The sequence below is a fragment of the Rhinoderma darwinii genome, chromosome 3 (genome assembly GCF_050947455.1).
Source record: "Rhinoderma darwinii isolate aRhiDar2 chromosome 3, aRhiDar2.hap1, whole genome shotgun sequence".
NCBI lineage: Eukaryota > Metazoa > Chordata > Amphibia > Anura > Rhinodermatidae > Rhinoderma > Rhinoderma darwinii.
In genome coordinates this window covers 116,893,781-116,912,767 of record NC_134689.1, presented here as the reverse complement: position 1 = coordinate 116,912,767, position 18,987 = coordinate 116,893,781, and the positions used below count along the sequence as shown (strand labels likewise).

At 42.6% G+C, this 18,987-nt stretch overlaps 1 protein-coding gene across 1 annotated transcript in view; it reads left to right on the top strand.

The window, feature by feature from the left end:
* The first annotated feature begins 15,157 nt into the window (after positions 1 to 15,157).
* The window catches only part of PDE6A (phosphodiesterase 6A), a 58,513-nt gene continuing 54,683 nt past the window's right edge, over positions 15,158 to 18,987 (top strand). Inside the window, exons 1-3 of the mRNA XM_075860044.1 lie at positions 15,158 to 15,302; positions 16,489 to 16,578; positions 18,657 to 18,797. Coding sequence (XP_075716159.1) covers positions 15,222 to 15,302; positions 16,489 to 16,578; positions 18,657 to 18,797 — 312 coding nt within the window. The 5' untranslated portion in view covers positions 15,158 to 15,221. The remainder of the gene's footprint in view (positions 15,303 to 16,488; positions 16,579 to 18,656; positions 18,798 to 18,987) is intronic.

Genomic DNA, 18,987 nt, shown 5'->3' with positions numbered 1-18,987 from the left:
ACAGCGCCGCAAAACTCATCAAAAACGGACCGAAAAAGTCTGTCCATTGATTTCAATGGGAGGCGGAGGCGTGTTTTTGGGAGAAAGAAGGGACATGCCCTATCTTCGGGCGTTTATGCCCCTGACCTCCCATTGACATCAATGGCCGCGGGCGAAAAACACAGCGAAAATCGGCGTGCAGGGAGAGGAAAATCTGCCTCAAACTTCCAAACGGAATTTTGAGGCAGAAATTCCGCCTGCAAAAAACTCCATGTGAACATAGCCTAAAAGGCTATGTAAAACTTTGTAGCCTTTTTTTTATGTAACATTTGCGCTTAATGTTTTTAAACATTTTTCTTATAGATATTTATTAAACATTTTATTTCGTTTTAGCCTTGCAGCTTCTTTCTTTTCACTATACATAGACGCTGCATAACGCCGCTGTAAGCCGAATTCTTAGGGGCCTGTTCACATCAGCGTTCAGTTTCCGTTGATGGGTTCCGTCAGACCTTTCCTTCGGAGGAACCCATCAACGGAAAGGCAAACAGAAACCATAGCTTCCTTTTGCATTACCATTGATTTCAAAGGTAATGCTTCCATTGCAAATGGTTTCCATTTGTCTCCGTTCTGTAAGGTTTGCGTTTTTTGACGGGCACCAATAGCGCAGTCGACTGGGTTCCTCTGACGGAAAGGTCTGACGGAATCCATCAACGGAAACCGAACACTGATGTGAACACATCCATAGTTAGCTGGACTGATAACTCGGCTGACAGCAGCTCCTGAGTGCCTCTAAGGGCGGATTTACATGAGCGTGTGCGTTTTTGCGCGCGCAAAAAATGCGGCGTTTTGCGCGCGCAAAAGGCACTTAACAGCTTCGTGTGTCATCACATATGAGGCGCGGCTGCGTGATTTTCGCACAGCCGCAATCATTATGACACTCTGGTTGGATGTTTGTAAACAGAAAAGCACGTGGTGCTTTTCTGTTTTCAATCATACTTTTGACTTTTGAGTGCTTCCGTGTGGTGCGCGTGATTTTCACGCACCCTTTGACTTCAATGGGTGCGTGATTCACGAAAAACGCAGAGATATAGGACCTGTCGTGAGTTTTACGCAGCGCACTCACGCTGCGCAAAAATCACTGACAGTCTGCACTGCCCCATAGACTAGAATAGGTCCGTGCGACGCGCGTGAAAAGCACGCGCGTTGCACGGACGTATTACATGTTTGTGTAAATCCGACCTAACACACAACTGGTGGGTTTGGCTTACAGCAGCGTTAAACAGCTTCTATGTTTAGTGAATACATAGACTCTGCAGCGCTGAAACTAGATAAACTTTTTTTTAGCAATGTCTATTAAAAAAACGGTTAAAAACACTAAACACAAATGTATAATGAAAAAATTCTAAAAAGGTTAACACTAATGTAAGCCGTGTCACTTTGTTTATATCGTTAAAATGGTTATCCAGAGAGATAAAATTGATGGGCTATCCTAAGGACAGCGATTTATCACAGCGATTTTTTTTTTATAGTGAAATAAATACTCTGCATGTAGTCCTAGCCTATGGACAGCGATTTATCGCTCACTACAAAAAAAAAGTCTAGTTCTAACCCCAGCCTTAAATTAAGCCAAACACTTAAAGGAGTTGTCCATGCACAGACAACTTATGACCTATCCACAGGATAAGTCATCATTATATGATCATTGGTGGTCCAACACCCGGGCCCCGCACTGATCAGCTGCTCCGGCTGCCCACGGGCACCGAATGTCCATGCAGGAAGCAGGTTCCGGTCACGGAATAGTGGCTGAGCTGCAGTACTGCAACTCTGCTCCTATTCAAGTGAATAGGAGCTGAGTTGCTGATCTGCAGCAGAGCTGCTATGCCGTAGTCAGAATTATCTGCTTTCAAAACTGAACACTGCATAACATCCGGTGCCCGGAGGCAGTCGGAACAGCTGATCGGTGCGAGGTCCGGGTGTCGGACGCCCACCGATCATATACTGATGACCTATCCTGTGGAGGTATAGATCATCTGTTGTCCGTAAGTCGACAATCCCTTTAATTCTTAGGCGTTGTTCACACAGTGCAGATTTGATGCAGATATTACTTGCCTTTTTCAAAACCTGGTACGGAACCTAAACAGAAGAAATATACATAAATCTGTTGCAAAATTTCTGCTCCCCATTGAAGTCTATGGGCCAAACATGCAGCATCTCGCACAGAACATGCAGCATAAATTTACATGATGCAGAATTGAAAAACGCACCGCAAATCACTTCCCGCACGACTTTTGTGTGATTTTTTTCCGCAGCATGGCCTTGACATTTTTTAAATCTCATTCACTTTGCTGCTATTGCTGCGGAATTTCCACACAGAATTCCGTTGCGGAAAATCCGCAGTGTTTACGCTACGTGGTAATCCAGCCTAAATGAGTTTAGATAAAATACAACCTACAATAAAGAAGTTAAATCAATATCTATGACAGGAACATAAAAAATACACAAAAGTCTTCATCCTCAAGCAAGTAAAAGGGAGGGAGTGTATTCTGTAACGTATTTTTTTCTGTTTTATTCATTTCTTAGCAGTCATCACAATTCAGTTCTTTGTTTTATCAATAGATTCATCTGTATGGTTCCTATAGTTTTACTCTATCCTATTTCAGTAGCACCTCTGCCTAGAAATAATGGACAATCTCAGACACTGGCTTTAACAGCTCTACGGGGGATGATACAAGTCATATGAATGTGGGAGTGATATTGGTTGGACATTAAAGGGGTTGTTCACTACCGGACAACTGATGACCTATCCACCGGATAGGTCATCAACATACGATCGGCGTGTGTACGACACCCGGACCCCGCACCGATCAGCTGCTTCGCCTGCCACGGGGCACTGGATGTCCATGCCGGAAGCAGATGGCTTTGGTCACGGAATAGAGGCCGAGCTGCAGTACTGCAGATCTACTCCTATTCAAGTGAATAGAAGCAGAGCTGCAGTTCTGCAGCACGGCTGATATGCAGTAGTCGGAGACATCTGTTTCCGGCTCCAACTACTGCCTACCCATCATAACATCCAGTGCCCGGAGGCAGCCGGATCAGCTGATCTGTGCGGGGTCCGGGTATCGGACCCGCACGATCATATACTGATGACCTATCCTGTGGATAGGTCATTAGTTGTCTGTGCGTGGACAACCCCCTTAAGATTATGAATCAAGTAACATTTATGTCTAATGCCTGATATTGCTAATTTGGGGATAAAAAAAAATAATAAATGCCTTAAGAATAATCATGTTTTAACTATTCCTTTGACACTTCTGGATTTACTGCTTAAAGAGGCTCTGTCACCACATTATAAGTGGCCTATAAGTGGTCAGCGTCATACACTTCTCTCCACAATGCCCACTTGGCCGTATAGTAAAACATGCCCAGTTGTCCATTGAGAAACTCATTAGCATAAAGCTAATATAGGTCATAACTCCGTCAAAAATGATCGGTTTTTTTTCTAAATAAAAACCACTGCTGTAATCTACATTACCTCGCCGATCACATGTAGAAGATAGGCCACTTATAATGTGGTGACAGAGCCTCTTTAAACAATATTAGAACAAAGATTTGCACCATGATGCATCAATGGCAGGACAATAAAGTTGTGCTCTTGTGGGTCTGCGGGTTAACAACAGGTTGGGTCCATTAGAGTTCTGAAGTGAATCAGAGGTATTGGTGTAATTGTCTGAGATTATTAGGCTCCGGATACATTTGTGCTACATTAGTGTTTTTGGGCACCTAGTGTGTATTTGCTTGATGATATGATGAAAACATTTTGTGTTATGTTGGCTGCTTTTGTATAAAAAAAAAAGATAAAGGTTTTCCTAGTATGGAGGTGAAGGGCTTGGAGTTACAATAGTTGAATGTCCCTGTGAAAGGAATATCACTCCAACCTCTGAATTATTATTTTGCAGTTTATTAAATCACTGGCTTACTACTCTGAACACCAACTATCCTTTATAGTCACATGGCACATAGCATGTCGCGATATTGTATTGAATTGGTTTCATGAGAAATTGGACTCCAAATCCAAGCAAATGTAAGGGAGGACACAATCTGTTTATGATAGAACGATATATAGATAGATATTATGTACTGATCTTAGTCAAATCAGAAGTCCCACAATTCAATAGACTCCTTTTTTCAAATGTATGAGATACAATCTATATGGCAGGCAGAGTCATTAGATGAAGGTTCCACTTGCAGTGGTATTGTTTATGTGTGAGCAAAGGTAATGTTTATACTGATGTGACATTAAACTGTCCTTCCAGAATGCTGGAGGAGATTGTTTGTATGGCAACATGTATTGTCTAGAAATTGCTATTTATTATTTCTCTGAGTATACGGTACAAACAATTTACCTATGATTTATAACACAAGTTGCGTTAGAAGAGTTAACAGCTCATAAAACGTTTATTAAAAGGCAATATCAATCCGACAGTCGTGTAGCGACAGCGAGCTAGCACTATCTAGAACTGGACTTGATTTCAAATGTCTTGATAATGTTAAAAAAGTAGCATTCTTGGTAAGGAAAACATGGACAAAGTCTGCCATCTGCTGGTATCCAATGTTATTGCAATGGCTGATATTCTCTGGTTTAGTTATGTAGTAAGGAACATTTTCAATTATTTCTTCGAACACATGAAAGGAGAGAGATAAAATATATGAATTAAGAGACAGAGTGGGGAAAAGGTTAAGTGGAAGAATTAAACAGAAAAGGTATAGGAATAATATAAAATATTTAACAGCTAAAAATCAAATGCGGTTATATTCACCTCAGGATACAATATTAGACTATATAATCTTAAACAATACAAGCAGACCTACCAACCTGACTCGTTGTCAACATTACTTTTATGAAGCAAGTTATAATAACCTTACTATTGCATCTATGAATAGTTTTAAAGACGTATGCTAAATTAAAAAAAATATATATTTTTTTAACACTCCCCGTTTTAACTTTTACCCACACCGCTTGACCCGGGCGTGGGTGATTAGGCCATGGTATTTATGATCAGCACTTGTAAAGGCTTGTCCACACGTAAGAATTGCTCCATAAAATTTCTGCCACATTTCTGTTAAAACTAGCAGACATTCCTCCGCGGAAAAAACACACCAGTTGCTAAGTTTTTTTTTACTTCAATTCAGTCCACTTTTCGAAGCAGGAATTGACATGCTGCGAAATGAAAAATTCGCAACGCAGGTGAATTTCAAGATGGAAATTTTACACAGGGTGTGGATGAGATTTATTAAATCGCACCCACTTTGCTGCTACTGTATTCCACTGTGTATTTTCCGACAGCAATTCCGGATGGAAAAAACGCAGCAATTCTGTTACGTGTGGATAAGCCCTAAGAGTTTTTTAGATGCCTGACGAAGACCGAGGTTGAAACGCGTTGCATGTTTCTTATTTTGCAATAAATGCTATTCTCCTACTGGAACCATCTGTAGATCGTTTTGGAGAGTCTCCATTTTGGAGCCAACACCAGGTGTCTACTCCAGAGGCCTGCAGCTTGTGTGTACCTTAAGGGGGTTTTACACAGGACGATTATCGGGCAGACGAGTGTTAATATAATGCTTGTTGCCGATAATTGCCCTGTGTAAACAGGGGAACGATCAGCAGATGAACGAGCAAATGCTTTATCATCTGCTGGTCGTATCGTTTTGAAAAAGTAAAAGATTATCATTGCCGGCAGCACATCTCCATGGGTAAACAGGAAGACGCGCTGCCGACATGATAATAATGTATGGGGAAGAGCAATCGGAGTAACAACCTTTCGTCCCCATCCATAGCTCCGTGTGACATGAGCAAACGAGCACCGCTCAACGATATCTCGTTGATCGGCGCTCGCTGCATCGGTTGCTTATCGGCCAGTGTGTAAAAGGGCCTTTAGCGTCAATCTGAGTCAATTCTCTCTTTTTGTTTTTTACATGCAATCATCGTCGTCAGTAAAAGAATACCTAAAATATATTGATCTTCCAAAACTCTCAGGGGAACAACTGGGAGATTTAAACAAACTAATACATAAGGAAGAGGTGATAAGGGAAATTGAGTTTTTGCATAAAAGTAAATCCCCAGGCCACGATGGTCTCCTAAATTAATATTATATAGCATATTAAGACATTTTGGCTCCTATTTGGTGGATATTTACATTGAGACCAGTACTAACACTCCCTTTCCTACAGAATTTTTTAAAAGTTTCTACTACATAATCACCATACCAAAAGAAGGTAAAAGTGAGATATGCCAGAAAATTATAGACCAATTTCGTTGCTTATTGCAGACATTAAAATCTTTTACACTCTTCTGGCAAAACATTTAAATAAAATTATTTAAGTGTTAATATCAAAGGACCAGATGGTATTTTTCCCAAGAAGACAGACGAACGATGCCACGAGAAGAATCTTGGGTATGGTGGACTTTGCAAGGAGGGAGGGAATCCCCAGTGCACTCCTTGCTCTAGATGCAGAAAAGGCATTCGATAGGATGCACTGGGCCCCGGGGGTTCCTTCGAGAGACTCACCTGAACTGGGGCTTCTCGGGACAATTCCTTAATGCTATCCTGGGGTTGTATTCCACTACGGGAACCACTCTTTATTATAATGGCTTCCATTCTTGGCCATTTAGCATTACAAATGGTACTAGGCAAGGCCGCCCCCTTCCTGCCATAATTTTCAATTTAATAATAGAGTTTTTTGCGCAAGCCCTTAAATCAAATAAATATATTAATGGTATTGGGGTCAGTAAAAAAATCACAGCTGGCAACTCTGTATGCGGATGACATAGTCATATCTTGTGGTAAACCCATAGACTCCCTACCACGTATTATGGAAGAGATTGAAAGGTATTCAAAAGTTTCTTATTATAAACTGAATGAACTAAAGTGTAACTTTTGCCTATTAATCTACGAATAGAACAGAAAATGGTAATTCAATCTTGTTTTTCATTCAAACGGGTAACACAGAGCATGACATATTTGGGCATATTGGTAGCCCACAGTGCGAGGAACAGTTAGCCTGAATCAAACGGCTTAAGATGTGTATCCTTCCTAGTATCCTTTTATGTTTTCAGATGTATACAATTATTAAGGAAGTGTTCACATCAGCGTCGATTTCCGTTGAAGGATTCCGTAGGAGGTTTCCATTGTGGGAACCCCTCAATGGAAAGGCAAACGGAAACCTTAGCTTCCGTTTACATCACCATTGATCTCAATGGTGACGGAAACTTTGCTAGCGGTTACTGTTTGTCACCATTGTGACAGGGTTCTGTTGTTTTTGACGGAATCAATAGCACAGTTGTAGTAAATGAATTTTGAGCTATTTAAGATCTGTCAACGCTATTGTGACGATCGCCGATCTCAGGTCACGTCACAGGGGTGAACTACACTACTGAGTTTATTAATTTACCTCATAAATCCACGCCCACCTACTCTAGATGACAGGATTATGCTAAATTACTCCTGTAGTTTCCAACACCCCAATAATTTATACCACAGTATGCTACCACCACCTATACTTATCTAGGCAATAGGGGCCTACGTCTCTATGTTCCCTTAACACCAGTTCCTATAACACAGGTTATCTAAATTGAACATAAAATACAGGTAACGTTCCTCACCTTCGGAAGATTAAGTTCTGTAAGACTACAAGGAAGAGACTTATAAATATTTCAAATTTAATACACAATAGTGCAGTGCAATACATAAAATAGATGTCAGATTAAAAGATAAACAATATACATACAGTTACAATGCAATCAAACAGTTTATGAAAATAAAAGGGATAAAAGAAACAGAACAAAACCTTACTGATGTACAGCGGCGATATCCTGGCTGTGGGGACAGCTGAAAATATGGGCAGTCACTCCAACCGAGATATGGATCCCCAACGACTGACACCGACCCTCACTTCTCATGGCATTTTAAACCCAGTTTTTTCCCTCCAGTTCACTGGCTGGTGATGTCACTGAGAGGAGGCTGTTCATATGATAATGAAGGGTACTCCTCCCATTACACAGTTGTATTTCTATAGAGAAACATAAAAGTGATCATGTGTCCTTGCAGGAATCCCCTAGAAATATAATATTACCTGCATTCACCTGTGCAGACATTTACCAACCAGGGCATATCAAACACCACTATAATAGGCCCATGTTTTTAGCCAATAGCCAATCCCAGGTAGTTCCTCTGAGTGTAGGGATCTGAATTTGACATATATATGAGGGCTATTTTCCCTGATCATAACTAGCTATGTGGGTCATTACAAATATAAATTATGACGGGGTTTGCCTTGATGTATCATACTTTCTTTGAACACCATGCCATTCTCCCATGTTTCTCCTGGTCCACAGACAGACACACCACAGGCATCCATTTGCATAGCTTTAGATGTTTGGTCAGCCCTAGTGACAAATCCTTAATCAGCACATCTCGCACCTTGGTGAGGAAAGAGCCAATTAAACATTTGTCAGACAGTGGACATCCTTTGATGGCCAAAGATCTGCATTTCCTATGCAAATCAGATGTATCTTCTGTGTCAGAGGGAGTTATGAACTTACCTCCTAGTAACCTACTTTTGATTCTCTTACCTATAACACCACACCTCCCCCCTTAAGACATGGCATGGGATCATTGATATAGCCATCAATATCCCAAGCCGATCTCCGCAGCTTCCCCCTGGCGCGATAACCCATCTGCGTTGCCATGCTCACTGCCCTTTTTGTGCTGGATAGTGAAATCATATTGTTGCAAGGCTAAACTCCATCTCAGCAGCTTCCCGTTATCACCTGCTACCCTGTGCAACCAACTAAGTGGGTTGTGGTCGGTCACTACGGTAAATCTGCGCCCATAGAGGTATGCCTGTAATTTCTGCAAGGCCCATACAATGGCCAAACATTCCTTCTCTACGGTGGCATAGGCCACCTCCCTCGGTAGAAGCTTTCTGCTCAAATACATTATTGGATGTTCATGCCCTTCTGGATTGACCTGGCTGAGCACTGCGCCTAGCCCATAGGCGCTGGCGTCAGTCTGCACCACAAACTTACGAGTGAAATCCGGTCTTTGCAAGACTGGGGAGCTAGCAAGGGCAGCTTTTAAAGCTGACAGAGAACTCTCGCAGTCGGCAGTCCAATTCACTATTTGCGGCTGTTTCTTCCTTGTGAGGTCTGTCAAAGGTTTTGCTAGGGAACTATTGTTAGGATCAAACTTTCTATAGTATCCTGCGGTCCCCAAAAAGGACATAACCTGTTTTTTGGTCTTAGGAGTGGGCCAGGCAGAAATTGCATCAACCTTTCCTGGCTCTGGCTTTAGTGTCCCTCCACCCACCTTGTGCCCGAGGTACTGCACTTCGGTCATGCCGATTTGACACTTTCCAGGCTTGATGGTCAGTCCTGCATCCTGGATACGCCTGAGCACCTGTGACAGGTGGGTCAGGTGATCCTCCCAGGTCTGACTGAATACAGCAATGTCATCCAGGTAAGCGACAGCAAACCCTTCAAACTTCTCTAACAGCTTGTTCACCAAGCGCTGGAAGGTGGCAGGAGCATTTTTCATACCAAAGGGCATTACCTTGGACTCATAGAGTCCAAAGGGGGTAATGAAAGCGGACCTCTCCTGCGCTTCCACGGACATAGGGATTTGCCAATACCCCCGACTTAAATCCATAATTGTTAGGTACCGGGCACCGGCTAGCTGATCCAAAAGCTCATCTATGCGGGGCATTGGATACGCATCAAACACAGTGATGGTATTCAACTTCCTGTAGTCCACGCAAAATCGTGTTGTCTTGTCCTTTTTGGGGACAAGCACTACAGGTAATGCCCAGGCACTTTGAGACTCCTGGATCACGCCCAGCCCTAACATTTCCTCTATTTCTTTCTTCATGTCAGCCCTCACTTCTAGGGAAACTCTATAAGCTGCTTGCCTAACAGGTTGGTGATGCCCCGTGTCTACATGGTGAGTTGCTAGCGGAGTTCTCCCAGGTCTCCCTGTAAAAGTGGCAAGGAAGGGGTTAAGTACCTCCTGCAGCTGGAACTTCTGACCCTCAGACAGCTGTGAATTGACTACGGCATCCTCAATGGATCCTATCTCCTTTGCGGAAGCCACTAAATCCAGCAGTGTTTCACTTTCTCCCTCCTCTGGCAAACTGCAGACTGGCAGAGCGCACATATCCCGGTCATAATGCGCCTTGATCATATTCACATGAAAAACTTTGTGTTTCTTGCGAACATGATCGATCGTGACTACGTAGTCCACATCGTTGAGGCGTTGATGAATTGGATATGGGCCTTCCCATGCCGCCTGGAGTTTGTTTTGGGTCATAGGGACCAGTACCCATACCTTCTGACCCACCGCATACACTCTCTCTCGGGCATTCCTATCATACCACCTCTTCTGACTTGCCTGTGCCTGCACCATGTTCTCATGTACTAGGCCTGTCAGTTCCTGCATCCTCTCTCTGAATTTCAAGACATAATCTATCACAGAGACCTCTGGTGTAACCAATTCTCCCTCCCATGCTTCTTTCATGAGATCTAGGGGTCCCCGTACCCTCCTTCCATACAGGAGCTCAAAGGGTGAGAAACCGGTTGATGCCTGCGGTACCTCTCTGTAAGCAAATAGCAGGTGCGGGAGATAACGCTCCCAGTCTCGCCCTTGGGACACCACAAGCATTCGTAGCATCTGCTTGAGGGTCCCGTTAAACCTTTCACACAGACCATTAGTCTGAGGATGGTAAGGGCTGGCCACCAGGTGTTGCACCTGTATTTTCTTACAGAGGCACTGCATCAAATTTGACATAAACTGGGTCCCCTGATCTGTGAGCATCTCCCTGGGAAATCCTACACGGGAAAATATGGTCAGAAGGGCGTCTGCTACCTTATCAGCCCTGATGGAGGATAATGCTATGGCTTCTGGGTAACGTGTGGCATAATCCACTACCGTCAGGATAAAGCGCTTTCCAGAACTGCTGGTTATGGCCAAGGGCCCTACCAGATCCACAGCAATCCGTCGAAAAGGCTCATCAATTATGGGCAAAGGAATAAGGGGGGCCCGGTGCACAGGTCCCGACTTCCCCATCCTTTGGCACACATTACAGGAACGGCAGTAATCTGTCACATCATTCCCCAGGCCAGGCCAGTAAAAGTTGTGTTTTAGGCGACTCTTAGTCTTACTTATCCCTAGGTGACCAGCTAGTGGTATTTCATGAGCCACCCGCAGGAGTTGTTCCCTGAACTGACGTGGCACCACTAGTTGCCTGTCTTTTAATACATCCTGCTGGGGGTCAGTGGAAATACTTTGTCTATACAGTCTCCCCTGGTCCCAGGTTATTTTTTCAGTGTCCCCCTCCTCTGGGGTCCGATCAGCCAGCTGTCGCAGCTTCTGCAGACTATCGTCAGTGCGTAGGGCCGTCTGAAACAACTGACATTCTGCGTCTGTACTGGCTGATAGCAACACATTCTGACTAACTTCTGCCGCTGGCTGCGGGCTGTCAGCTGTCCCCACTTCCTCTGCAGCAGACACAGTAGGGGGCCCAGAACCCAGGTTTGTGTTACAGGCACCCTGACTGCGCGTCACAGGAGAAATGGACACAACCTTCTCCCCGTCTTGGTGAACTGGTGTGTGTGTGCATGTGACAGGGATTTCATGCATGTTTATGACGTTTCCCGCTACTAAATCTACACACAAATCATTATCTGACGCTTTACAATCACCTACATCATTGCTAGTTATACAGTCTATATCCAATGCATTGTTAGATGAGTCTAGGCTATCACTAAGCACAGTAACATTATGTAATTCTATAACATTGCTGGACACAGGGTCATCACATTCCTTAGTATTGACAGTTTCATTATTATCATATACTACCTGCGGTGACACACATGGGGCAGCAACTACGCTAGAGTCCTCCTCATGGTCTGAAGAAATATATCTGGAGACTAAACGTCCCAGATCGGTTCCTAGTAACACATTAGTGGGGATTTTATCCGTCACTCCCACATCCATCATCCCTCTTCCCGCCCCCCAATCCAGGTAAACTCGTGCCATGGGTAAGGCCGGGATCAGACCACCAACTCCAGAAACAGTTAGAGTTTTTCCTGGGATAATGTCTTCTGAAGAAACAAGCTCTGGGTGGACAAGAGTCATTTCGGCACCAGTGTCCCTCAGTCCCATGGTAACCGTCTTGCCCACAGTGACCGCTTGTAAATTGTCACAAGATGCCCTCTCCCTCCCACCCACAAACAAAACTGCTGGGGACAAAATAGATGGTTTGGGCAAAGGGGTAGTTTTCCTCTTCTCTGGGCAAGCAGTGCTGATATGCCCCACTTGGTTGCATCCAAAACACCTGCGATTATCAACAGCAGGCCTGGGAAGTGGGGCAGGGGCAACACCTCCTGGTGATCTGCGAGTAGGGGCAAAAGTGTTAATAGGGGGCTTTCCCCCTTTCCAGCCTGGAACAGCAGGCTTTCGCGCCTCTGGCGCTCTGTTGGCGGCATATACATCCGCTATCTGGGCAGCTTTATCCAGGGTCTTGGGCTCACGGTCCAAAATAAACTGTCGTACTTCCATAGGACAGGTGTGGAGAAACTGGTCCAGGATCATCAGATCCTCCAAATCTTCAAAGGTGTTGACAGCTAATCCCTGCGTCCACTGCCTGAAGTGGATCTTTAGTCCATCGGCCAGGTCTGAGTAACTGTCAGTACCCGTGCGCTGCAAAGCCCGAAATCGTTTCCTGTATACCTCTGGGGTGAGGTTAAATCGTTGGATTAAGGCCTTTTTAATAGCCTCATAATCTTGATCGATAGTGGTGGGCAGGGCTGCAAACACCTCCAGAGCTTTGCCTTTCAGCCCTGGAGTCAGATACTTAGCCCAGTCTGCAGGTGGCAGTTGGAATTGTCTGCAGACCTTTTCAAAACCTTTCAAATAAACATCCAGATCGCCGTCTTTCTCCATGACAGGGAAACGCTCTAGACGGGGCGAGGAGGAAGCACTTGGCAGCTGCATTTGGGTCAACTTGAGCTGGTACTCCCGCTCTGCCTGGCGTTCTTCTCGCTCCGCTTGACGTTCTGCAAACTCTGCTTGGCGTTGTGCAAACTCTGCTTGGCGTTGTGCAGCTTCTCGCTCTGCTTGGCGCTCTTGCATCACCAGTTGCATCCGCATATTCGGATCACAGTTGCCAATCTGCTGGAGGATTAGAGAAAGAGAAGACTCCATACCGTTTTGAGACCTGGTACTGCTGGTACTGCCATGCCCAGCCAGTTCCTGACTGGAGTCTCCTGTCCGTTCCTCTGAGGCTGAAGTTTCCTGCTCTGGTCCCTCGGAATGGTGGAGCTGTGTATCATCTGCCACCAACGCTTGGATCAGATCCGCTTTACTTTTGTTCGTTCCGTCCAGCCTTCTCTCCTCACAGAGGACTAGCAGTTCATCTTTCCTCTTATTTCTATACACCTCTGCCATCTTATCAGCGGTTTTTTCAAAATAAAAGAAAGAAAAGAAAAAACAAGAAGGGGAAGGGAAACTGTTTTGCACGTATGTATGTTAGCTGACAAATAGTATGCACTGAGTTCTTCCTTGTGGACTGTTGTATTATTTTCAAAGATACTCCAGCCCTTAAGTGTAAAGGTTAATGTCTTAAACAAAACACTTAACGTCTTTAACAGTGTAAATGACAATAACACTATCCCACCGCTGCCACCAATCTGTGACGATCGCCGATCTCAGGTCACGTCACAGGGGTGAACTACACTACTGAGTTTATTAATTTACCTCATAAATCCACGCCCACCTACTCTAGATGACAGGATTATGCTAAATTACTCCTGTAGTTTCCAACACCCCAATAATTTATACCACAGTATGCTACCACCACCTATACTTATCTAGGCAATAGGGGCCTACGTCTCTATGTTCCCTTAACACCAGTTCCTATAACACAGGTTATCTAAATTGAACATAAAATACAGGTAACGTTCCTCACCTTCAGAAGATTAAGTTCTGTAAGACTACAAGGAAGAGACTTATAAATATTTCAGATTTAATACACAATAGTGCAGTGCAATACATAAAATAGTTGTCAGAATAAAAGATAAAAAATATACATACAGTTACAATGCAATCAAACAGTTTATGAAAATAAAAGGGATAAAAGAAACAGAACAAAACCTTACTGATGTACAGCGGCGATATCCTGGCTGTGGGGACAGCTGAAAATATGGGCAGTCACTCCAACCGAGATATGGATCCCCAACGACTGACACTGCCCCTCTCTTCTCATGGCATTTTAAACCCAGTTTTTTCCCTCCAGTTCACTGGCTGGTGATGTCACTGAGAGGAGGCTGTTCATATGATAATGAAGGGTACTCCTCCCATTACACAGTTGTATTTCTATAGAGAAACATAAAAGTGATCATGTGTCCTTGCAGGAATCCCCTAGAAATATAATATTACCTGCATTCACCTGTGCAGACATTTACCAACCAGGGCATATCAAACACCACTATAATAGGCCCATGTTTTTAGCCAATAGCCAATCCCAGGTAGTTCCTCTGAGTGTAGGGATCTGAATTTGACATATATATGAGGGCTATTTTCCCTGATCATAACTAGCTATGTGGGTCATTACAAATATAAATTATGACGGGGTTTGCCTTGATGTATCATACTTTCTTTGAACACCATGCCATTCTCCCATGTTTCTCCTGGTCCACAGACAGACACACCACAGGCATCCATTTGCATAGCTTTAGATGTTTGGTCAGGATGTTTGGTCAGCCCTAGTGACAAAGCCTTAATCAGCACATCTCGCACCTTGGTGAGGAAAGAGCCAATTAAACATTTGTCAGACAGTGGACATCCTTTGATGGCCAAAGATCTGCATTTCCTATGCAAATCAGATGTATCTTCTGTGTCAGAGGGAGTTATGAAATTACCTCCTAGTAACCTACTTTTGATTCTCTTACCTATAACACCACAGCTATCGCTTCTTTTTTTTAAATATTGGGGCATTACCCTATCTCCTATTTCCCTATTTTACGCTGTGTAATAGAACTTTTTTTCTATAGTTTGGAAAATCCAAAATTAAAAGAGAAAAAAAATCTTATGTTTCTCAACATGTACCTTTTTCCTTAGGACACCCACTTTTGCAGTTTCGTAGATAACCTTACAGAATATGCAACAAAGACCATATTGGCTGCCCCTGTAATGAACGGGAAAGATGTAGTGGCTGTAATAATGGCTGTGAACAAAAATGATGGCACCAATTTCACCAGGAAAGATGAAGAGGTAAGGACTGTCAATTATACATAGACTACCACAGTCCCGTTTTATTTGGTTTGTGGTTTAATATTGGAAGAGATGATAGATAGATAGATGATAGATAGATAGATAGATAGATAGATAGATAGATAGATAGATAGATAGATAGATAGATAGATAGATAGATAGATAGATAGATAGATAGATAGATAGATAGATAGATAGATAGATAGATAGATAGATATTAGATAGATAGATAGATAGATAGATAGATAGATAGATAGATAGATAGATAGATAGATAGATAGATAGATAGATAGATAGATAGATAGATAGATATTAGATAGATAGATAGATAGATAGATAGATAGATAGATAGATAGATAGATAGATAGATAGATAGATAGATAGATAGATAGATAGATAGATAGATAGATAGATAGATAGATAGATAGATAGATCAGTTCTCCCATTCATTTCTGTTGGAGTGTGACTCAAACAGTGAAGAGTTGTGTAACTTGAATTACACACCTGTGGCGTCCTGCTTATTGAAGTTGCTTGACCCATGCCTGGCTGGGTTTATATAACTAAACTTGTAGACTACAGATGTAAACTAACATGTGTAGATACAGTAACCAATACACCGTTCCACTGGGATAAAGAGTACTTTATTGTTAACCACCAAAAAAACATACTGTATGACAGTGCAGGAAAAAAACAGTTCAGTCTTGACAAATTAAGAGGCATCCTTCCTGTCTCAAAATTTAACGCTGCAAGCCAGGCTTTGCTACATTAGTCCAACATCTTTGGTATGACATGATGTTGCTAGAGCAATGGGACAACCCATCTTTGTTTTGGGCCACGCCAGTGCACCTGTCAGAGCAAGACATAATACTATGGCGATAACATGATGGGTACGCTCCATCCAACAAATGCTTTACATGGGTGAAAAATATCTTTTCTATACCTTGTCTTACAGGATAACATAACAATGCAGAAAAATACAAACTACAGGTGGGATGTCTGTGCACATTAAACTTTATGGGATAACTATTTGCGGGCGACAACAAAAATATTTGAAGTCCTATTTTTGGCCCAGGGGCCATCAACTAGCACATTTAGACCAGTGTACAAATACTATCAATATAATTATTTTCACCAAGGTAGGATTCGACATGTACATCTTGACATGACCATATATTTTTCTTTTTAGGTGTTCCTTAAGTACCTCAATTTTGCCAATTTGATACTCAAGGTGTATCATCTATCCTATCTTCACAATTGTGAAACTAGAAGAGGCCAGGTTGGTGAAATATTTTCGTTAATGTAATATTAATGGATACTGTACATTAAGTGTAATACATATGACATTCTCTATGTACTAGAACACACGCTCAAAAAAAACATTAACCCCCATTGAAGATGCGGCCTTGTTTAAGCTTAAAGGGGTATTCCCATCTTGGACATTTATGGCATATCCACAGGATATGCCATAAATGTTCGATAGATGCGGGTCCCAACCATGGGACCCACACCTATCTCTAGAAAGGGGACCGCTGACCCCTTCATACTTTCTTCCACTGTCGCTGCTCCCCAGCCGCTGAGTTACAAGGTGGCTGGGAGTACGGACACAGCCGAGCTTGCTGAGCTACACTGTTTCTGTAACTCCCGTTCATTTCTATAGGAATTACAGAAACAGCGGAGATCAGCAAGTCAGTGTCTGGAGCACAGCAAGAGCCGGAGGTTAGTAGGGGAATAAGGGGGGTTTTGGGGCTTCAGAGGTCCCGTTTTAGAGATACTGTAGGTGCTACAGAGGTGGTACCTGCATCGGTGGTACCCACATCGGTGGTACCCGCATCTATTGGACATTTATGGAATATCCTTTGCATATGCATAAATATCTGAGATGGAAATACTGTACCACTTTAAGGACACCTGTACTGCCGATATGATGGAAATGCATTAGAAGGAGCAATCATAGTAATGTTCGCTCGTTCCCATACATAACCAAGCATTGCTTCTTGTGAAAGAAGCAAACGAGCGCCGATCAGCAAGCTGTCTCGTTGTATTTTTTAATGGCACAATTTTGGGGCACACATAATGTATTGAACATTAATTTTGGGGGATAATGGAAAAAAACGGCAATTTCGCAATTGTTCATTCCGTTTTATTTTTATGGTGTTCACCGTGCGGCACAAGTTAACTTTTTTCTGTGGCTTGTTAGGATCACGGCGATAATACATTTATGCTTTACTACTTTTGCACAATAAAAACACTTTTTAGCTTCTTTTTTTTTTTACAGAGCTTTACGAGAGCTTTTTTTTTGCAGGACAATTTGTAGTTTCAATTGATTGAAATACCATTTGGAGTTTTTGACTACTTGTTATTACTTTTTTGTGAGGCGACATGACCAAAAAACAACAAATCTGCTATTGTTCTTTAGTTTAGAATTCTACGGGTCATTATGGATGCGGCGATACTAATTATGTGTAGTTTTTACATTAACAAGAAAAAAATTTGTTTTTTGCTTTTTCTTTTTTTAAACTTTTCTATAAACTTTGTTGAACTTTTATTTTAATCTGCTACGAACTAAACATCCGATCTCTAGATCACTTCTCTAATGCATTAAAATACTTCTGGATTGCAATGTATTATGTCTGTCAGTGCTACAATGACAGGCAACCTATTAGGCCCTGCCTTAGGTATAGTTTATTAGGCTGTCGTACATGGCAGACCTGGTGGCCTGCCAGGCCAGCCCATGTAAGACTTAGGTGCCGCTGTCACTATTGACCGTGGCATCTAATGGGTTAAATGGTCAACGGTTAAATGGCCGATGATTAGAGTAGGGTGTCAGCTGTATAATACAGCCAGCACCCATAAGTGATGGCACAATCACAGCTGCTGTGCCCCCCTTATCACTGCGACATACTATTATGGAGGTTCATGGGAACCACCTGCTCACCACAATGGAACAGTACGATGTCGGGCAGGAGGGGGTTGTCTCGCAATGACATCCACTGTCTACATGCCTTATATGGACATATGGAGATCGCACAGGGAGTTCCCTCTAATAAAAATGAGCAGTTCTTGCTCTGGCAGACTTGGTCCAGCATTTGAAATGCGTGCCATGTAATACCACATTTCTCCTTCACTATCCACTACACAATGTGTCAACGATAACAACTGGGCACCAAGAGTTTTAGATGCTGAACTCATTTGCAAGGGAAGTTTTCTTCATAGCTTTCTACTTCAAATGTAGTTTTGGGTAGAGTTTGGTGAATGGGGACCACAATTGTGTTGCCATATATATTACAGTGAATCTTTTAAAAAAAATAAATTTAATTTTAATGCTTTTCCCATTCTTTTTTCTTTTTTCTGTAGATATTGTTGTGGTCAGCCAACAAAGTCTTTGAAGAGCTTACAGACATTGAGAGACAGTTTCACAAAGCCCTTTATACAGTCCGCGCCTTCCTTAACTGTGATAGATACTCCGTAGGGCTTCTTGATATGACAAAGACAAAGGTGTTTTTGACTGATAAACAATTGTGAATATTTATTATCTAAGCTTCTTGTACAATTTTTATATTTTTATCCAGTAATTCCTTTGTCAGGTGTTTATGCATGGTTTTTAGTCGCTATACACATAGAGATTATGATTTTAGCCTCATAACATTTTAATATGATATTATTTACAAATTGTTCAATCAATATT